Source organism: Ranitomeya imitator, chromosome 5, assembly GCF_032444005.1.
Source record: "Ranitomeya imitator isolate aRanImi1 chromosome 5, aRanImi1.pri, whole genome shotgun sequence".
In the NCBI taxonomy this organism is placed as follows: domain Eukaryota; kingdom Metazoa; phylum Chordata; class Amphibia; order Anura; family Dendrobatidae; genus Ranitomeya; species Ranitomeya imitator.
Genome location: NC_091286.1, coordinates 176,512,958 through 176,526,786, shown reverse-complemented (window position 1 = coordinate 176,526,786; position 13,829 = coordinate 176,512,958). Strand labels below are relative to the sequence as shown.

The 13,829-nt window shown below is 43.9% G+C and overlaps 1 protein-coding gene across 1 annotated transcript in view; it reads left to right on the top strand.

Moving 5' to 3' along the window:
* TULP4 (TUB like protein 4) overlaps positions 1-13,226 on the top strand; it is an 860,077-nt gene extending 846,851 nt beyond the window's left edge. The window contains exons 14-15 of the mRNA XM_069769358.1: positions 7,836-10,402; positions 12,795-13,226. Coding sequence (XP_069625459.1) covers positions 7,836-10,402; positions 12,795-12,911 — 2,684 coding nt within the window. The 3' untranslated portion in view covers positions 12,912-13,226. The remainder of the gene's footprint in view (positions 1-7,835; positions 10,403-12,794) is intronic.
* The last annotated feature ends 603 nt before the right edge of the window (positions 13,227-13,829 follow it).

Genomic DNA, 13,829 nt, shown 5'->3' with positions numbered 1-13,829 from the left:
CATGGAGGTCAGAGCACATACAGTGAACTGACAATAACCCAAAATAATAGAACGAGCTCTGAGACGTGGGAACTCTGCAGACCGCAATTCCCTAAGCCTATCAAACCACACTAAAGGTAGCCGTGGAGCGCTCCTGACCAGAACCTAGGCGCCTCGTCACAGCCTGAGAAACTAGCTAATCCTGAAGATAGAAAAATAAGCCTACCTTGCCTCAGAGAAATTCCCCAAAGGAAAAGGCAGCCCCCCACATATAATGACTGTGAGTAAGATGAAAACACAAACATAGAGATGAAACAGATTTAGCAAAGTGAGGCCCGACTAGCTGAACAGAACGAGGATAGGGAAGATAACTTTGCGGTCAGCACAAAAACCTATAAAAAACCACGCAGAGGGGACAAAAAGACCCTCCGCACCGACTAACGGTACGGAGGTGGTCCCTCTGCGTCTCAGAGCTTCCAGCAGGCGAGAAAAACCAATAAAGCAAGCTGGACAGAAAAATAGCAACAAAATAACATAAGCAAAACTTAGCTTTGCAGAGCAGCAGGCCACAGGAATGATCCAGGGAAAAAACAAGTCCCACACTGAAACATTGACAGGAAGCATAGATCAAAGCATCAGGTGGAGTTAAGTAGAGAAGAAGCTAACGAGCTCACCAGATCACCTGAGGGAGGAAACTCAGAAGCTGCAGTACCACTTTCCTCCACAAACGGAAGATCCCAGAGAGAATCAGCCGAAGTACCACTTGTGACCACAGGAGTGAACTCTGCCACAGAATTCACAACAGTACCCCCCTTGAGGAGGGGTCACCGAACCCTCACCAGAGCCCCCAGGCCGACCAGGATGAGCCACATGAAAGGCACGAACAAGATCGGGAGCATGGACATCAGAGGCAAAAACCCAGGAATTATCCTCCTGAGCATAACCCTTCCATTTAACCAGATACTGGAGTTTCCGTCTTGAAACACGAGAATCCAAAATCTTCTCCACAATATACTCCAATTCCCCCTCCACCAAAACCGGGGCAGGAGGCTCAACAGATGGAACCATAGGTGCCACGTATCTCCGCAACAATAACCTATGGAATACGTTATGTATGGAAAAAGAATCTGGAAGGGTCAGACGAAAAGACACAGGATTAAGAACCTCAGAAATCCTATACGGACCAATAAAACGAGGTTTAAACTTAGGAGAGGAAACCTTCATAGGAATATGACCAGAAGATAACCAAACCAGATCCCCAACACGAAGTCGGGGACCCACACGGCGTCTGCGATTAGCGAAAAGTTGAGCCTTCTCCTGGGACAAGGTCAAATTGTCCACTACCTGAGTCCAAATCTGCTGCAACCTGTCCACTACAGTATCCACACCAGGACAGTCCGAAGACTCAACCTGTCCAGAAGAGAAACGAGGATGGAACCCAGAATTGCAGAAAAACGGTGAAACCAAGGTAGCCGAGCTGGCCCGATTATTAAGGGCGAACTCAGCCAAAGGCAAAAAGGACACCCAGTCATCCTGATCAGCAGAAACAAAGCACCTCAGATATGTTTCCAAGGTCTGATTGGTTCGCTCGGTCTGGCCATTAGTCTGAGGATGGAAAGCCGAGGAAAAAGACAAGTCAATGCCCATCCTACCACAAAAGGCTCGCCAAAACCTCGAAACAAACTGGGAACCTCTGTCAGAAACAATATTCTCTGGAATGCCATGCAAACGAACCACATGCTGGAAGAACAAAGGCACCAAATCAGAGGAGGAAGGCAATTTAGACAAGGGTACCAGATGGACCATCTTAGAAAAGCGATCACAGACCACCCAAATGACTGACATCTTTTGAGAAACGGGAAGGTCAGAAATAAAATCCATAGAGATATGTGTCCAAGGCCTCTTCGGGACCGGCAAGGGCAAAAGCAACCCACTGGCACGAGAACAGCACGGCTTAGCCCGAGCACAAATCCCACAGGACTGCACAAAAGCACGCACATCCCGCGACAGAGAGGGCCACCAAAAGGATCTAGCCACTAACTCTCTGGTACCAAAGATTCCAGGATGACCAGCCAACACCGAACAATGAAGTTCAGAGATAACTCTATTCGTCCACCTATCAGGGACAAACAGTTTCTCCGCTGGGCAACGATCAGGTTTATTAGCCTGAGATTTTTGCAGCACCCGCCGCAAATCAGGGGAGATGGCAGACACAATTACTCCTTCCTTGAGGATACCCGCCGGCTCAGATAAACCCGGAGAGTCGGGCACAAAACTCCTAGACAGAGCATCCGCCTTCACATTTTTAGAGCCCGGAAGGTACGAAATCACAAAGTCAAAACGGGCAAAAAACAACGACCAACGAGCTTGTCTAGGATTCAAGCGCTTGGCAGACTCGAGATAAGTCAAGTTCTTATGATCAGTCAATACCACCACGCGATGCTTAGCTCCTTCAAGCCAATGACGCCACTCCTCGAATGCCCACTTCATGGCCAGCAACTCTCGGTTGCCCACATCATAATTACGCTCAGCAGGCGAAAACTTCCTGGAAAAGAAAGCGCATGGTTTCATCACTGAGCAACCAGAACCTCTCTGCGACAAAACAGCCCCTGCTCCAATCTCAGAAGCATCAACCTCGACCTGGAACGGAAGAGAAACATCTGGTTGACACAACACAGGGGCAGAAGAAAAACGATGCTTCAACTCTTGAAAAGCTTCCACAGCAGCAGAAGACCAATTGACCACATCAGCACCCTTCTTGGTCAAATCGGTCAATGGTTTAGCAATACTAGAAAAATTGCAGATGAAGCGACGATAAAAATTAGCAAAGCCCAGGAACTTTTGCAGACTTTTCAGAGATGTCGGCTGAGTCCAATCATGGATGGCTTGGACCTTAACAGGATCCATCTCGATAGTAGAAGGGGAAAAGATGAACCCCAAAAATGAAACCTTCTGCACACCAAAGAGACACTTTGATCCCTTCACAAGCAAAGAATTAGCACGCAGGACCTGAAAAACCGTTCTGACCTGCTTCACATGAGACTCCCAATCATCCGAGAAGATCAAAATGTCATCCAAGTACACAATCAGGAATTTATCCAGGTACTCTCGGAAGATGTCATGCATAAAGGACTGAAACACTGATGGAGCATTGGCATGTCCGAACGGCATCACGAGATACTCAAAATGACCCTCGGGCGTATTAAATGCAGTTTTCCATTCATCACCTTGCTTAATTCGCACCAGATTATACGCACCACGAAGATCTATCTTTGTGAACCAACTAGCCCCCTTAATCCGAGCAAACAGATCAGATAACAATGGCAAGGGGTACTGAAATTTAACCGTGATCTTATTAAGAAGGCGGTAATCTATATAAGGTCTCAGCGAACCATCCTTCTTGGCTACAAAAAAGAACCCTGCTCCTAATGGCGACGATGACGGGCGAATATGCCCCTTCTCCAGGGATTCCTTCACATAACTGCGCATAGCGGTGTGCTCAGGCACGGAAAATTAAACAATCGACCTTTTGGGAATTTACTACCAGGAATCAAATTGATAGCACAATCACAATCCCTATGCGGAGGTAGGGTATTGGACTTGGGCTCATCAAATACATCCCGGTAATCAGACAAGAACTCTGGGACCTCAGAAGGAGTGGATGACGAAATTGACAGAAATGGAACATCACCATGTACCCCCTGACAACCCCAGCTGGACACCGACATGGATTTCCAATCTAATACTGGATTATGGGCTTGTAGCCATGGCAACCCCAACACGACCACATCATGCAGATTATGCAACACCAGAAAGCGAATAACCTCCTGATGTGCAGGAGCCATGCACATGGTCAGCTGGGTCCAGTATTGAGGCTTATTCTTGGCCAAAGGCGTAGCATCAATTCCTCTCAATGGAATAGGACACTGCAAGGGCTCCAAGAAAAACCCATAACGCTTAGCATATTCCAAGTCCATCAAATTCAGGGCAGCGCCTGAATCCACAAATGCCATGACAGAATATGATGACAAAGAGCAGATCAAGGTAACGGACAGAAGAAATTTTAACTGTACAGTACCAATGGTGGCAGACCTAGCGAACCGCTTAGTGCGCTTAGGACAATCAGAGATAGCATGAGTGGAATCACCACAGTAGAAACACAGACCATTCAGACGTCTATGTTCTTGCCGTTCAACTCTGGTCAAGGTCCTATCACACTGCATAGGCTCAGGTTTAAGCTCAGGTAATACCGCCAAATGGTGCACAGGTTTACGCTCACGCAAGCGTCGACCGATCTGAATGGCCAAAGACATAGACTCATTCAAACCAGCAGGCATAGGAAATCCCACCATGACATCCTTAAGGGCTTCAGAGAGACCCTTTCTGAATATTGCTGCCAGCGCAGATTCATTCCATTGAGTGAGCACTGACCACTTTCTAAATTTCTGACAATATACCTCTATCTCATCCCGAGCCTGACAAAGAGCCAGCAAATTTTTTTCTGCCTGATCCACTGAATTAGGCTCATCGTACAGCAACCCAAGCGCCAGGAAAAACGCATCGATATTACGCAATGCAGGATCTCCTGACGCAAGAGAAAACGCCCAGTCCTGAGGGTTGCCGCGCAAAAAAAGAAATGACGATCCTAACCTGTTGAATTGGGTCACCAGAAGAGCGAGGTTTCAAAGCCAGAAATAGTTTACAATTATTTTTGAAACTCAGAAATTTAGTTCTATCTCCAAAAAACAAATCTGGAATAGGAATTCTCGGTTCAAGCAAAGAATTCTGGACCACAAAATCTTGAATATTTTGAACTCTTGCCGTGAGCTGATCCACACATGAAGACAGACCTTTAATGTCCTTTGCTACACCTGTGTCCTGAACCACCCAAATGTCTAGGGGAAAAAAAAGACAAAACACAGTGCAAAGAAAAAAAAATGGTCTCAGAACTTCTTTTTTCCCTCTATTGAGAATCATTAGCACTTTTGGCTTCCTGTACTGTTATGAAAGGCAATTCAGAATCACAATGGACATGGAGGTCATAGCACATACAGTGAACTGACAATAACCCAAAATAATAGAACGAGCTCTGAGACGTGGGAACTCTGCTGACCGCAATCCCTAAGCCTATCAAACCACACTAAAGGTAGCCGTGGAGCGCTCCTGACCAGAACCTAGGCGCCTCATCACAGCCTGAGAAACTAGCTAATCCTGAAGATAGAAAAATAAGCCTACCTTGCCTCAGAGAAATTCCCCAAAGGAAAAGGCAGCCCCCCACATATAATGACTGTGAGTAAGATGAAAACACAAACATAGAGATGAAACAGATTTAGCAAAGTGAGGCCCGACTAGCTGAACAGAACGAGGATAGGGAAGATAACTTTGCGGTCAGCACAAAAACCTATAAAAAACCACGCAGAGGGGACAAAAAGACCCTCCGCACCGACTAACGGTACGGAGGTGGTCCCTCTGCGTCTCAGAGCTTCCAGCAGGTGAGAAAAACCAATAAAGCAAGCTGGACAGAAAAATAGCAACAAAATAACATAAGCAAAACTTAGCTTTGCAGAGCAGCAGGCCACAGGAATGATCCAGGGAAAAAACAAGTCCCACACTGAAACATTGACAGGAAGCATAGATCAAAGCATCAGGTGGAGTTAAGTAGAGAAGAAGCTAACGAGCTCACCAGATCACCTGAGGGAGGAAACTCAGAAGCTGCAGTACCACTTTCCTCCACAAACGGAAGATCCCAGAGAGAATCAGCCGAAGTACCACTTGTGACCACAGGAGTGAACTCTGCCACAGAATTCACAACAGTTAGGTATGACGACATTCAGGATAGGGCCAAGTTTGTGATGCCAAGGGATGAGAGGGTGTGCAGCAACAGTGAATGGTCCACTGTGTCAAAGGCTGAGGACAGGTCCAGGAGAAGGAGGATAGAGTAGTGTTGCTTGCTCTTGGCGGTTAATAGGTCATTGGTGACCTTAGTTAGGGCAGTGTCAGTGGAGTGGTGTGACTGGAAGCCTGATTGTAAGCAGTCGAAGAGGGAGCAGGAAGATAGATGGGAGGACAGTTCAAGATGGACATGTTGTTCCAGTAGTTTTGAGGCATAGGGGAGAAGTGATATAGGGCGATAGCTAGATACAGAGGATGGGTCAAGAGAGGGCTTTTTGAGGATAGGTGTGATTGAGGCATGTTTAAAGCTTGAGGGAAAAACACCAGTTGTGAGTGATAGGTTGAAGAGATGGGTTAGGGTTGGGATGAAGACTGGCGAGGTTTGGGATGAAGTGGGAAGGGATCAGGTCAAGTGCACAGATGGTGAGATGTGATCTTGAGAGTAGAGTGGAGAGTCGATCTTCTGTAATGGTGGAGAAGTTGGTTTTGGAGGTGGAGGGCTGGGTAGTTGGGAGGAAGGGCTCTGGGGGTTGTTGACTTAAACTGTCTCTGATGTTCTCAATCTTCTGCTTGAAAAATGAGGCAAAGTCTTCAGCTGAGATGAGTGGGGAGGGAGGAGGTGCTGGGGAACGGAGGAGAGAATTGAAGGTGTTGAATAACTGTTCAGGGTTGTGAGACGGAGGATATGAGAGATGTGAAGCAGGTTTGTTTTACTGTGGCGAGTGTGATCTTGAAAGTATTGAGGGACTGTTTGAATGCAATGAAGTGCTCGTTGAAGTGGGATCTTTTCCATCTCCGCTCAGCAGCCCTGGAAGCTTGCCTCAGTTCTTTGGTCAGGCTGGTGTGCCAGGGCTGTCTGTTGATTTTGTGAGCTTTAGTATGTGTGAGAGGAGCAAGAAATTCCAAAGCTACAGCTACTGTGGTATTATATAGAGCGGCAGCGTCATCCACATTGTATAGGGAACTTATGTCTGTGAGAGGGAGGAGGGATTCAGAGAGTGAGTGTAGATCAAGATGTTTAAGATTTCTGCGAGGGTGTGCAAAGTTTGTGGGGTGGGGATTGTAGACAAGGAGTGGAGAGGGAAGAGAATGGGAGTAGATTGTGGTCAGAAAGAGGAAGAGGTGAGTTAGAGAGGTTAGATAGGGAGCAGAGGCAGGTGAAGATGAGGTCCAGTGTGTGACCATCTTTGTGGTGGCTGCAGAAGACCATTGGGTGAGGCCGAAGGAGGAAGTGAGAGATAGACGTTTAGTGGCAGCTGAGAGGGAAGTGTCAATAGGTATATATCACCCGCAATGAGAAGGAGCAGAGAAAGTGTTAGCAGGTGGAAGCAGGAGAGGGCATAAGGTAGCTGTCTGTGCTTTGAGACAGAGGATTGTATGTTGAGGAACAGTTCTGAGGAGGAGGTGAGATGGATGGGGAGGATTGAAGAAGAGATGAACAGTTCCTTACTAGGTGTCGGGTTTAGGGGAGTTAGCAGAAAGTGAAAGATTATAGGGGTGATAGTGAAAATAAACAGAAACAGTGTTTACAGTGACTGGCCAGTTACCTTCAGTTCCCTTCTGATTCAATTCTGGTTTTAATTCTGCATTAATCAGGTTCATTCTGTTAATGCTACTACATAGGCTGGTGTGTGTGTGTGTGTGTGTGTGTGTGTTTAACTCTTTCTTACTGGTTTAGTAATGAGGGTGTCTGGCTGAAAGGGTCTAAATTGACTGGGTGTTGTCCCTAATGTAACTATCTCTTCTTATATAACATGATCTGTCTGCACTCACCTTCTGAATAGATGAATAGATTAAATGATGACTCTAGGCTGGGGCATGGATACATATTTGTAATAGTATTTTTCTCTCTTCATTCTACAGTATTTATATCTATCACTGTCACTCAGTGGTCAACTCATTGTATTTAAGTTAAAATGTTTATTTATTTTTTTCTCACTTTTATTTTTTTCCCTCTTTTACAGTAACTGGAACTTCTGGGGCACCTGAAAATAATCCACCTTGCACTGTGAACATCCCAATTGCTCCTATCCATAGCTCTGCACAAGCTATGTCACCAACTCAAAGCATTGGCTTAGTTCAGTCATTGTTAGCAAATCAAAATGTACAACTAGAGATTGTGGCCAATCAAATGGTAGCCCCAGCACCACAAGATCATTCAACGGAAAATACTGTTCCGTATCCTGCACAGAATCGATATTCTAATCCAGGGCAAGTAATATTTGGTGGAGTTGAAATGAGCCGCATGTTGCAACCTGCCCAGCATCCTTTGCCTCACCCACCCCAAAATGCAGTAAAGATGTCCATGGAGCACACCGAACGAGACCATGACCTTCCCCAAAAATCAAAATCTATACATTCAGTTCCTCAGTTTGCAGAAGCAGATGCTGTAGTTTTCACCACTGTTCAAGAAATGCAGTTGAACAAACTCAATCCTCCCCCACCATATCCAGGAACAATCCCAGCTCCTCCAACTTCAGCAGCACCGCCACCACCAATTCCACAGCCTCCTGTAGATCTCTGCCTAAAAAAGGGAGATTTTTCCTTGTTCGCTAGTGCGCACTACCAGACTCCACTAGGTTATGAAAGAATAACAACATTTGATAGCAGTGGCAATGTGGAAGAGGTGTGCAGACCACGAACTCGAATACTGTGCACTCAAAATACTTATACTCTTCCTGGCCCAGGAAGCTCTGCAACACTAAGAGTTTCTGCAACGGAAAAGAAGATTAAACAACCTTGTACTAGTGCCACACTGAATAGACTGACTGTTCCTCGGTATTCTATACCCCCTGGAGATCCGCCACCATATCCTGAGATTGCTGCACAGCTTGCTCAAAGCAGGGGTGCAGCTCAAAGAATAGACAGCAGTCTCATCCACGCTACTCTACGGAGAAATAGTCGTGAAGCTACTCTTAAAATGGCTCAGATGGCTGATAACCAGAGGACAACACTACAACATCTACCCAAATCAAAGAGCAATGTTGTGACTGGACAGTACCAACCGAGGACACCAACAGCATTGTACACATGCAGCCAGTGTAGCAGTAGCACTGGAGTTATCAGCAGTAGCATCAGTAATCATAATAGTAATATAAGCACCAGCACTATTGGTGCTGGAAATATTCGCCCTGACCTCTCCTCAGCCTGTAGTCCTCAACAGAGTACTGTTATAGTTCACTCTGCCAGCACGACTCCTTTAGCTTCTCAGTCATCTTATAACCTTTTAAGTCCTGCTGAAAGTTGCAGAGACAGGACAGACTATATAAATTCTGCCTTTACAGAAGATGAATCGGTTTCTCAACATTGCCAAGTAGAAAAGCCAGTAATGCATATTAACCTGGCTGAGGCAGGGCTAACAATAAAACGCCCCCCACCATACCAGTGGGACCCAATGGTAAGTGAGGATGTATGGGTTCCACAGGAAAGGACAGCTCACAACACATTGCCAATTCCCAAAAGACCTCCTCCCTTAATATTAGGACAAGGCCAACATCACGATATGTCACGTGTGCCATTTATTTCTCCTAAGTCAACCACAAGCCCCATTTCGACATTCCAGTCAACTTTTGGTGGTGGTATACCTTTTACTGGAAGTTATAATATACCACCTCCTCTTCAACAAGTACAAAAACCTTGCTCCCCAAAAGAGGCCCTAGCTCCAACACAGTTTGTTCAGCAGGAGCCTCCTATACTAGTACAACCAGCATATCCACCCAATTTGCCTTGTTGCCCCTTGCCGCCCATGTATCCAGGAAGCAGTAATTGCAATGGGTTGCAACTTCCTGCAATAGCTTTGCACCCATGGAATACCTACAGTACATGCCCCTCTGTTCCAAGCTCACAGGCTGCTCTTCCACCAAAGCCTTTTATGTTGCTGGAAAAACCTATCATTGCTCCTCAGCTTGAGCTCCACAGTACTGTGGGTACAGAGGTAATGGTGGAAACTGCTGATAATTTCCAAGAAGTCCTATCCTTGACAGAGAGCCCGATATCCCAGAGAACAGACAAATTTGCTAAGAAAAATCGAAAGCGTTTGGATAGCAAGGCAGAAGAAGGAAACGTTCAGGCTATTACTGAGGGCAAGGTGAAAAAGGAAGCAAGAACTTTGGGTGACTTTAATTCTCTCATATCTAGCCCCCGACTTGGAAGAGAAAAAAAGAAGGTCAAAAGTCAGAAAGATCAGCTAAAGTCCAAGAAGCTAAATAAAACAAATGAATTTCAAGATAGTTCAGAAAGTGAACCGGAGCTCTTCATTAGTGGAGATGAGCTGATGAATCAGAGCCAGAGCAATAAAAAGGGTTGGAAAACAAAGCGGAACCTCAGAACAGCTAGTGACTTAGATGAATTTAAGTGTCGAAAAGCAAATGATAAGGATGACGGCAGATTGGGAAGTCAAGGATTTGTGTATGTTATGGCCAACAAGCAGCCTCTTTGGAATGAGGCAACACAGGTCTACCAGTTGGATTTTGGAGGTCGGGTTACTCAGGAATCTGCAAAAAATTTTCAAATAGAACTGGAAGGTAGACAGGTATGGAAAATATTTTTTTCAATATGTAAAAAGACTTTCATAAACTAAGTATTTATAAATGAAACAATTATTTATATTTACACATTCACATCCATTTTATTGCAACAATTCATCAAAACATTTAAAAATAAAACAACTTAAAAAATTGCCTTAATTTAATAGAAAAAGACAGTTTTTTTGGTCAACAAAGTCTAGATAACCCTTTTAGAGTAGTAGTATAAACAGCGGAAACAGATGTGCTGAGACCAGTGATGTCACTTGCGGAGGAGACACGGCACTGGTCTATGCACGCTGGATATTCTGACAATGCACTCGTTACTGCTGATCTGAGCGGGCAACAGAGTGCACTGTCATAATGCTCATCACACAGTGCACAGCTCGCAAGAACTAGAATCAATGATGGCGCTTCCTTTCGGGGAGGAATCAGAGGCGTTGGCAGTGACTGTAGCCTCTGCCCCCTGATGAAGCTTCTTTTGATTGTCCCAGTATGCACTGGGATTCTCAAACAGTGTCATCAAAAAGGAAGTGAAAAAATTGTAAACCAGTTAGATAGCGTAGTTAGGGAAGGATAGGACATTTTTATTTCAAGTATATTAGAAAATAGTTTAGATTATGGCACTAGGTAGTGGTTTAGGATGAAAATTACTTTGTACTTCAAACCACACCTTGAAATGTTTTAGTTGGGTTGGTAGTGACAGCTGGGTAGAGGGACTGGAGGAGGTGAAAGGTAATAGTGTCACTGTGGCAGGTATTGAGGTGAGAAGAAGCAAGGAGCCTTATTCCTTTTTATATTACTGGTAAATATAAGAAGGTGAACTTGATGAAGACAGTGAGGGAAGTGGACTCTACAATTTGAGAATTTGGAGCAAATTTACTGTCATATATGGTCATTTTTTTCTTTGAAATAAATGGCCAGATTGTCAGTACTAAAGATGATAGTGACCTGTACTTTAAGAGTAAGATGTCAGTTGTTTAGAATTGTTGGACAGTGAGGTGATGAGGCTGGCAAAGTAGACAGGTGAGATGAAGGTCAGAGTTATGTGTCTCGAGTATAACCTTAAAATGGATGAAGTCTTCAGCCAGGAGTGATTTTCTCCACCGAAACCAAGCACCCATAGAGTACCTCTGGAGAAAATATGTTTGCTGTGTAGCTAGGGTGACTGTCATCTGTGCCAGGTTTCCTTGTGTGTAGGAAATGCAGCTTCATATAGAGCAATTTCCAGTGTTCTAATATAATGGATTACAGCTAAAGGTACCGTCACACTCAGCGACGCTGCAGCGATATAGACAACGATCCGACCTAAACTAGATCACAGGAGCGTCGCTGTTTAGGTCGCTGTAGATACGTCAAACACAGCAACTCCAGAGTGATGCAGGAGCGATCCAGTGACGTAATGGCGACTCACTTCTCGTTCTCGCTGGTTGTTAGCTCCATGTCAAACAGCCGTAGTGTACCGATCCGACACACATCTAGGGGCCCTATGCTCGTTGCTGGCGTTGTTGCTTTTGATGTCAAACATGACGATACACACCAACCTGGCGACGAAATAAAGTTCTGGATTTCTAGCTCCGACCAGCGATGGCACAGCAGGATCCAGATCGCTGCTGCGTGTCAAACACAACGAGATCGCTATCCAGGACGCTGCAACGTCACGGATTGTTGTCGTTCTCTTTGCAAAGTTGCTGAGTGTAACGGTACCTTAAGTCAGGACAGGAGAGGGAGGCTATTGGGGCCAATTATGACTGTACTTTCTTGATAAGTTTCTGGGTAAAGCTGGCACAGAAATTTATGTACCTGTGTTTTTTAGGGATGTTACTCATAGGATGACAAATCTTGACAAAGAAGATTATGGTCAGATAGTGAGAGAGGGGAGTAAGTAAAATAATACACTGATCAGAGAATTGGAGAATAGCAGGTTGTGTATTTCTGTCTTAATGCGTAGGAGAATTAGTATGCTGTGAAAAGCATAGAGAGGAGGTTACAGATAGAAGATTACCATCCTGTTCAATACTATGGTTGTTTAGGTACAAAGTAGACTTTTAGGACAATTTTCCATGTTTAGTGTGCCTGTGAGTGGTTAGCTGATAGCTGTGGTACTTTGCCAGTTCACAAGTGCAAGTGACTGCTGCTGTTCTGGTCTCAGTGTCTTGTTCCACCTACACTAGTGGTTGCAGTGATCACATATACTTTTAACATACCATCAACGCTACAGCATGTCAACAGAGACCAGAGCAGCATCACTGAATCCGGGATTGATGAGTATAGCTATGTTGGTTATTTTCTACAGTTGCAACCCTATGGACATAAAAAAATAATCCTGAACAATCCTGTTAAATGTAGATTGAGCTTGTCTTGTAAAATAAATTGGCCTTTATCTTCTTTCCTTGACAGGTAATGCAATTTGGAAGGATTGATGGCAATGCCTACATTTTAGACTTTCAATATCCCTTTTCAGCTGTCCAAGCCTTTGCTGTTGCTCTGGCTAATGTAACTCAGCGTCTCAAATGAGCCAAAACTATGGCATGGGAACATTTCAACAACCGTGGATAAAGCAACGTTTCAATAGTATAGAAAGCGCAAATAGGACAGCAAGAAAAAATAAAATTATTTCAACTGGAAAGAAGTATAAATTCCTTTGTGAAGGCCCTCGTGTTGTTTTCCTTATTTTTTACATGCAATATTGCTGATTGAACAAGAGCCATTAAGTGTCCTGATGGGAATGTGACTGTAGACCGGTCTGTTGTGTTTGGTTTAATAGATGCTAGAATATTACATTGACAAACTGATATATATACAGTATATATATATATATATATATATATATATATACTATATATATATATATATATACTGTATATATATATATATATATAAATACGGTATATAATTTTTTTTATTTTTTTTTTAACTGTAAGGGATATGGTTCATTGACCTATTTTTTTTCCATTTTCTAGAATCACAAACAAAAAACAGCATCTAAGGATATTTTTCAATACTTGATTGCATTTACAATGGGTGGTAGGTACTGAGGGTTGGATACATTTGTTTAGCAAGTATTTCTTCAAGCCTGTCCATATGTGCAGATTGGTTTTTAGTTTGATTTTAAGAGAATCTCTGCAAACCCTAAAAACTCTTGATTTTTTTTTTTTTTCATTTCTAGGGTAGATTTGTTCTTAAATCTGTATGTAGTTCTCAGTTATTCCAAATGTGGAAATTAACAGATTATTGTTGAAATCACTATTGTAATGCCCTTCTGGCATCTCAGAATTGGGCTAAATTGACTCTAAAAAGTAAAAATTTCTAATGCCTACCCTTAATGGTAGCATATTGTTGTCTCATGACCAGGTGATACCTGCCATAGTGACATTTTGTGCATAGTGTGACTGTGCCTTCCAAAAATAACATTACATTCAAAATACGATATTA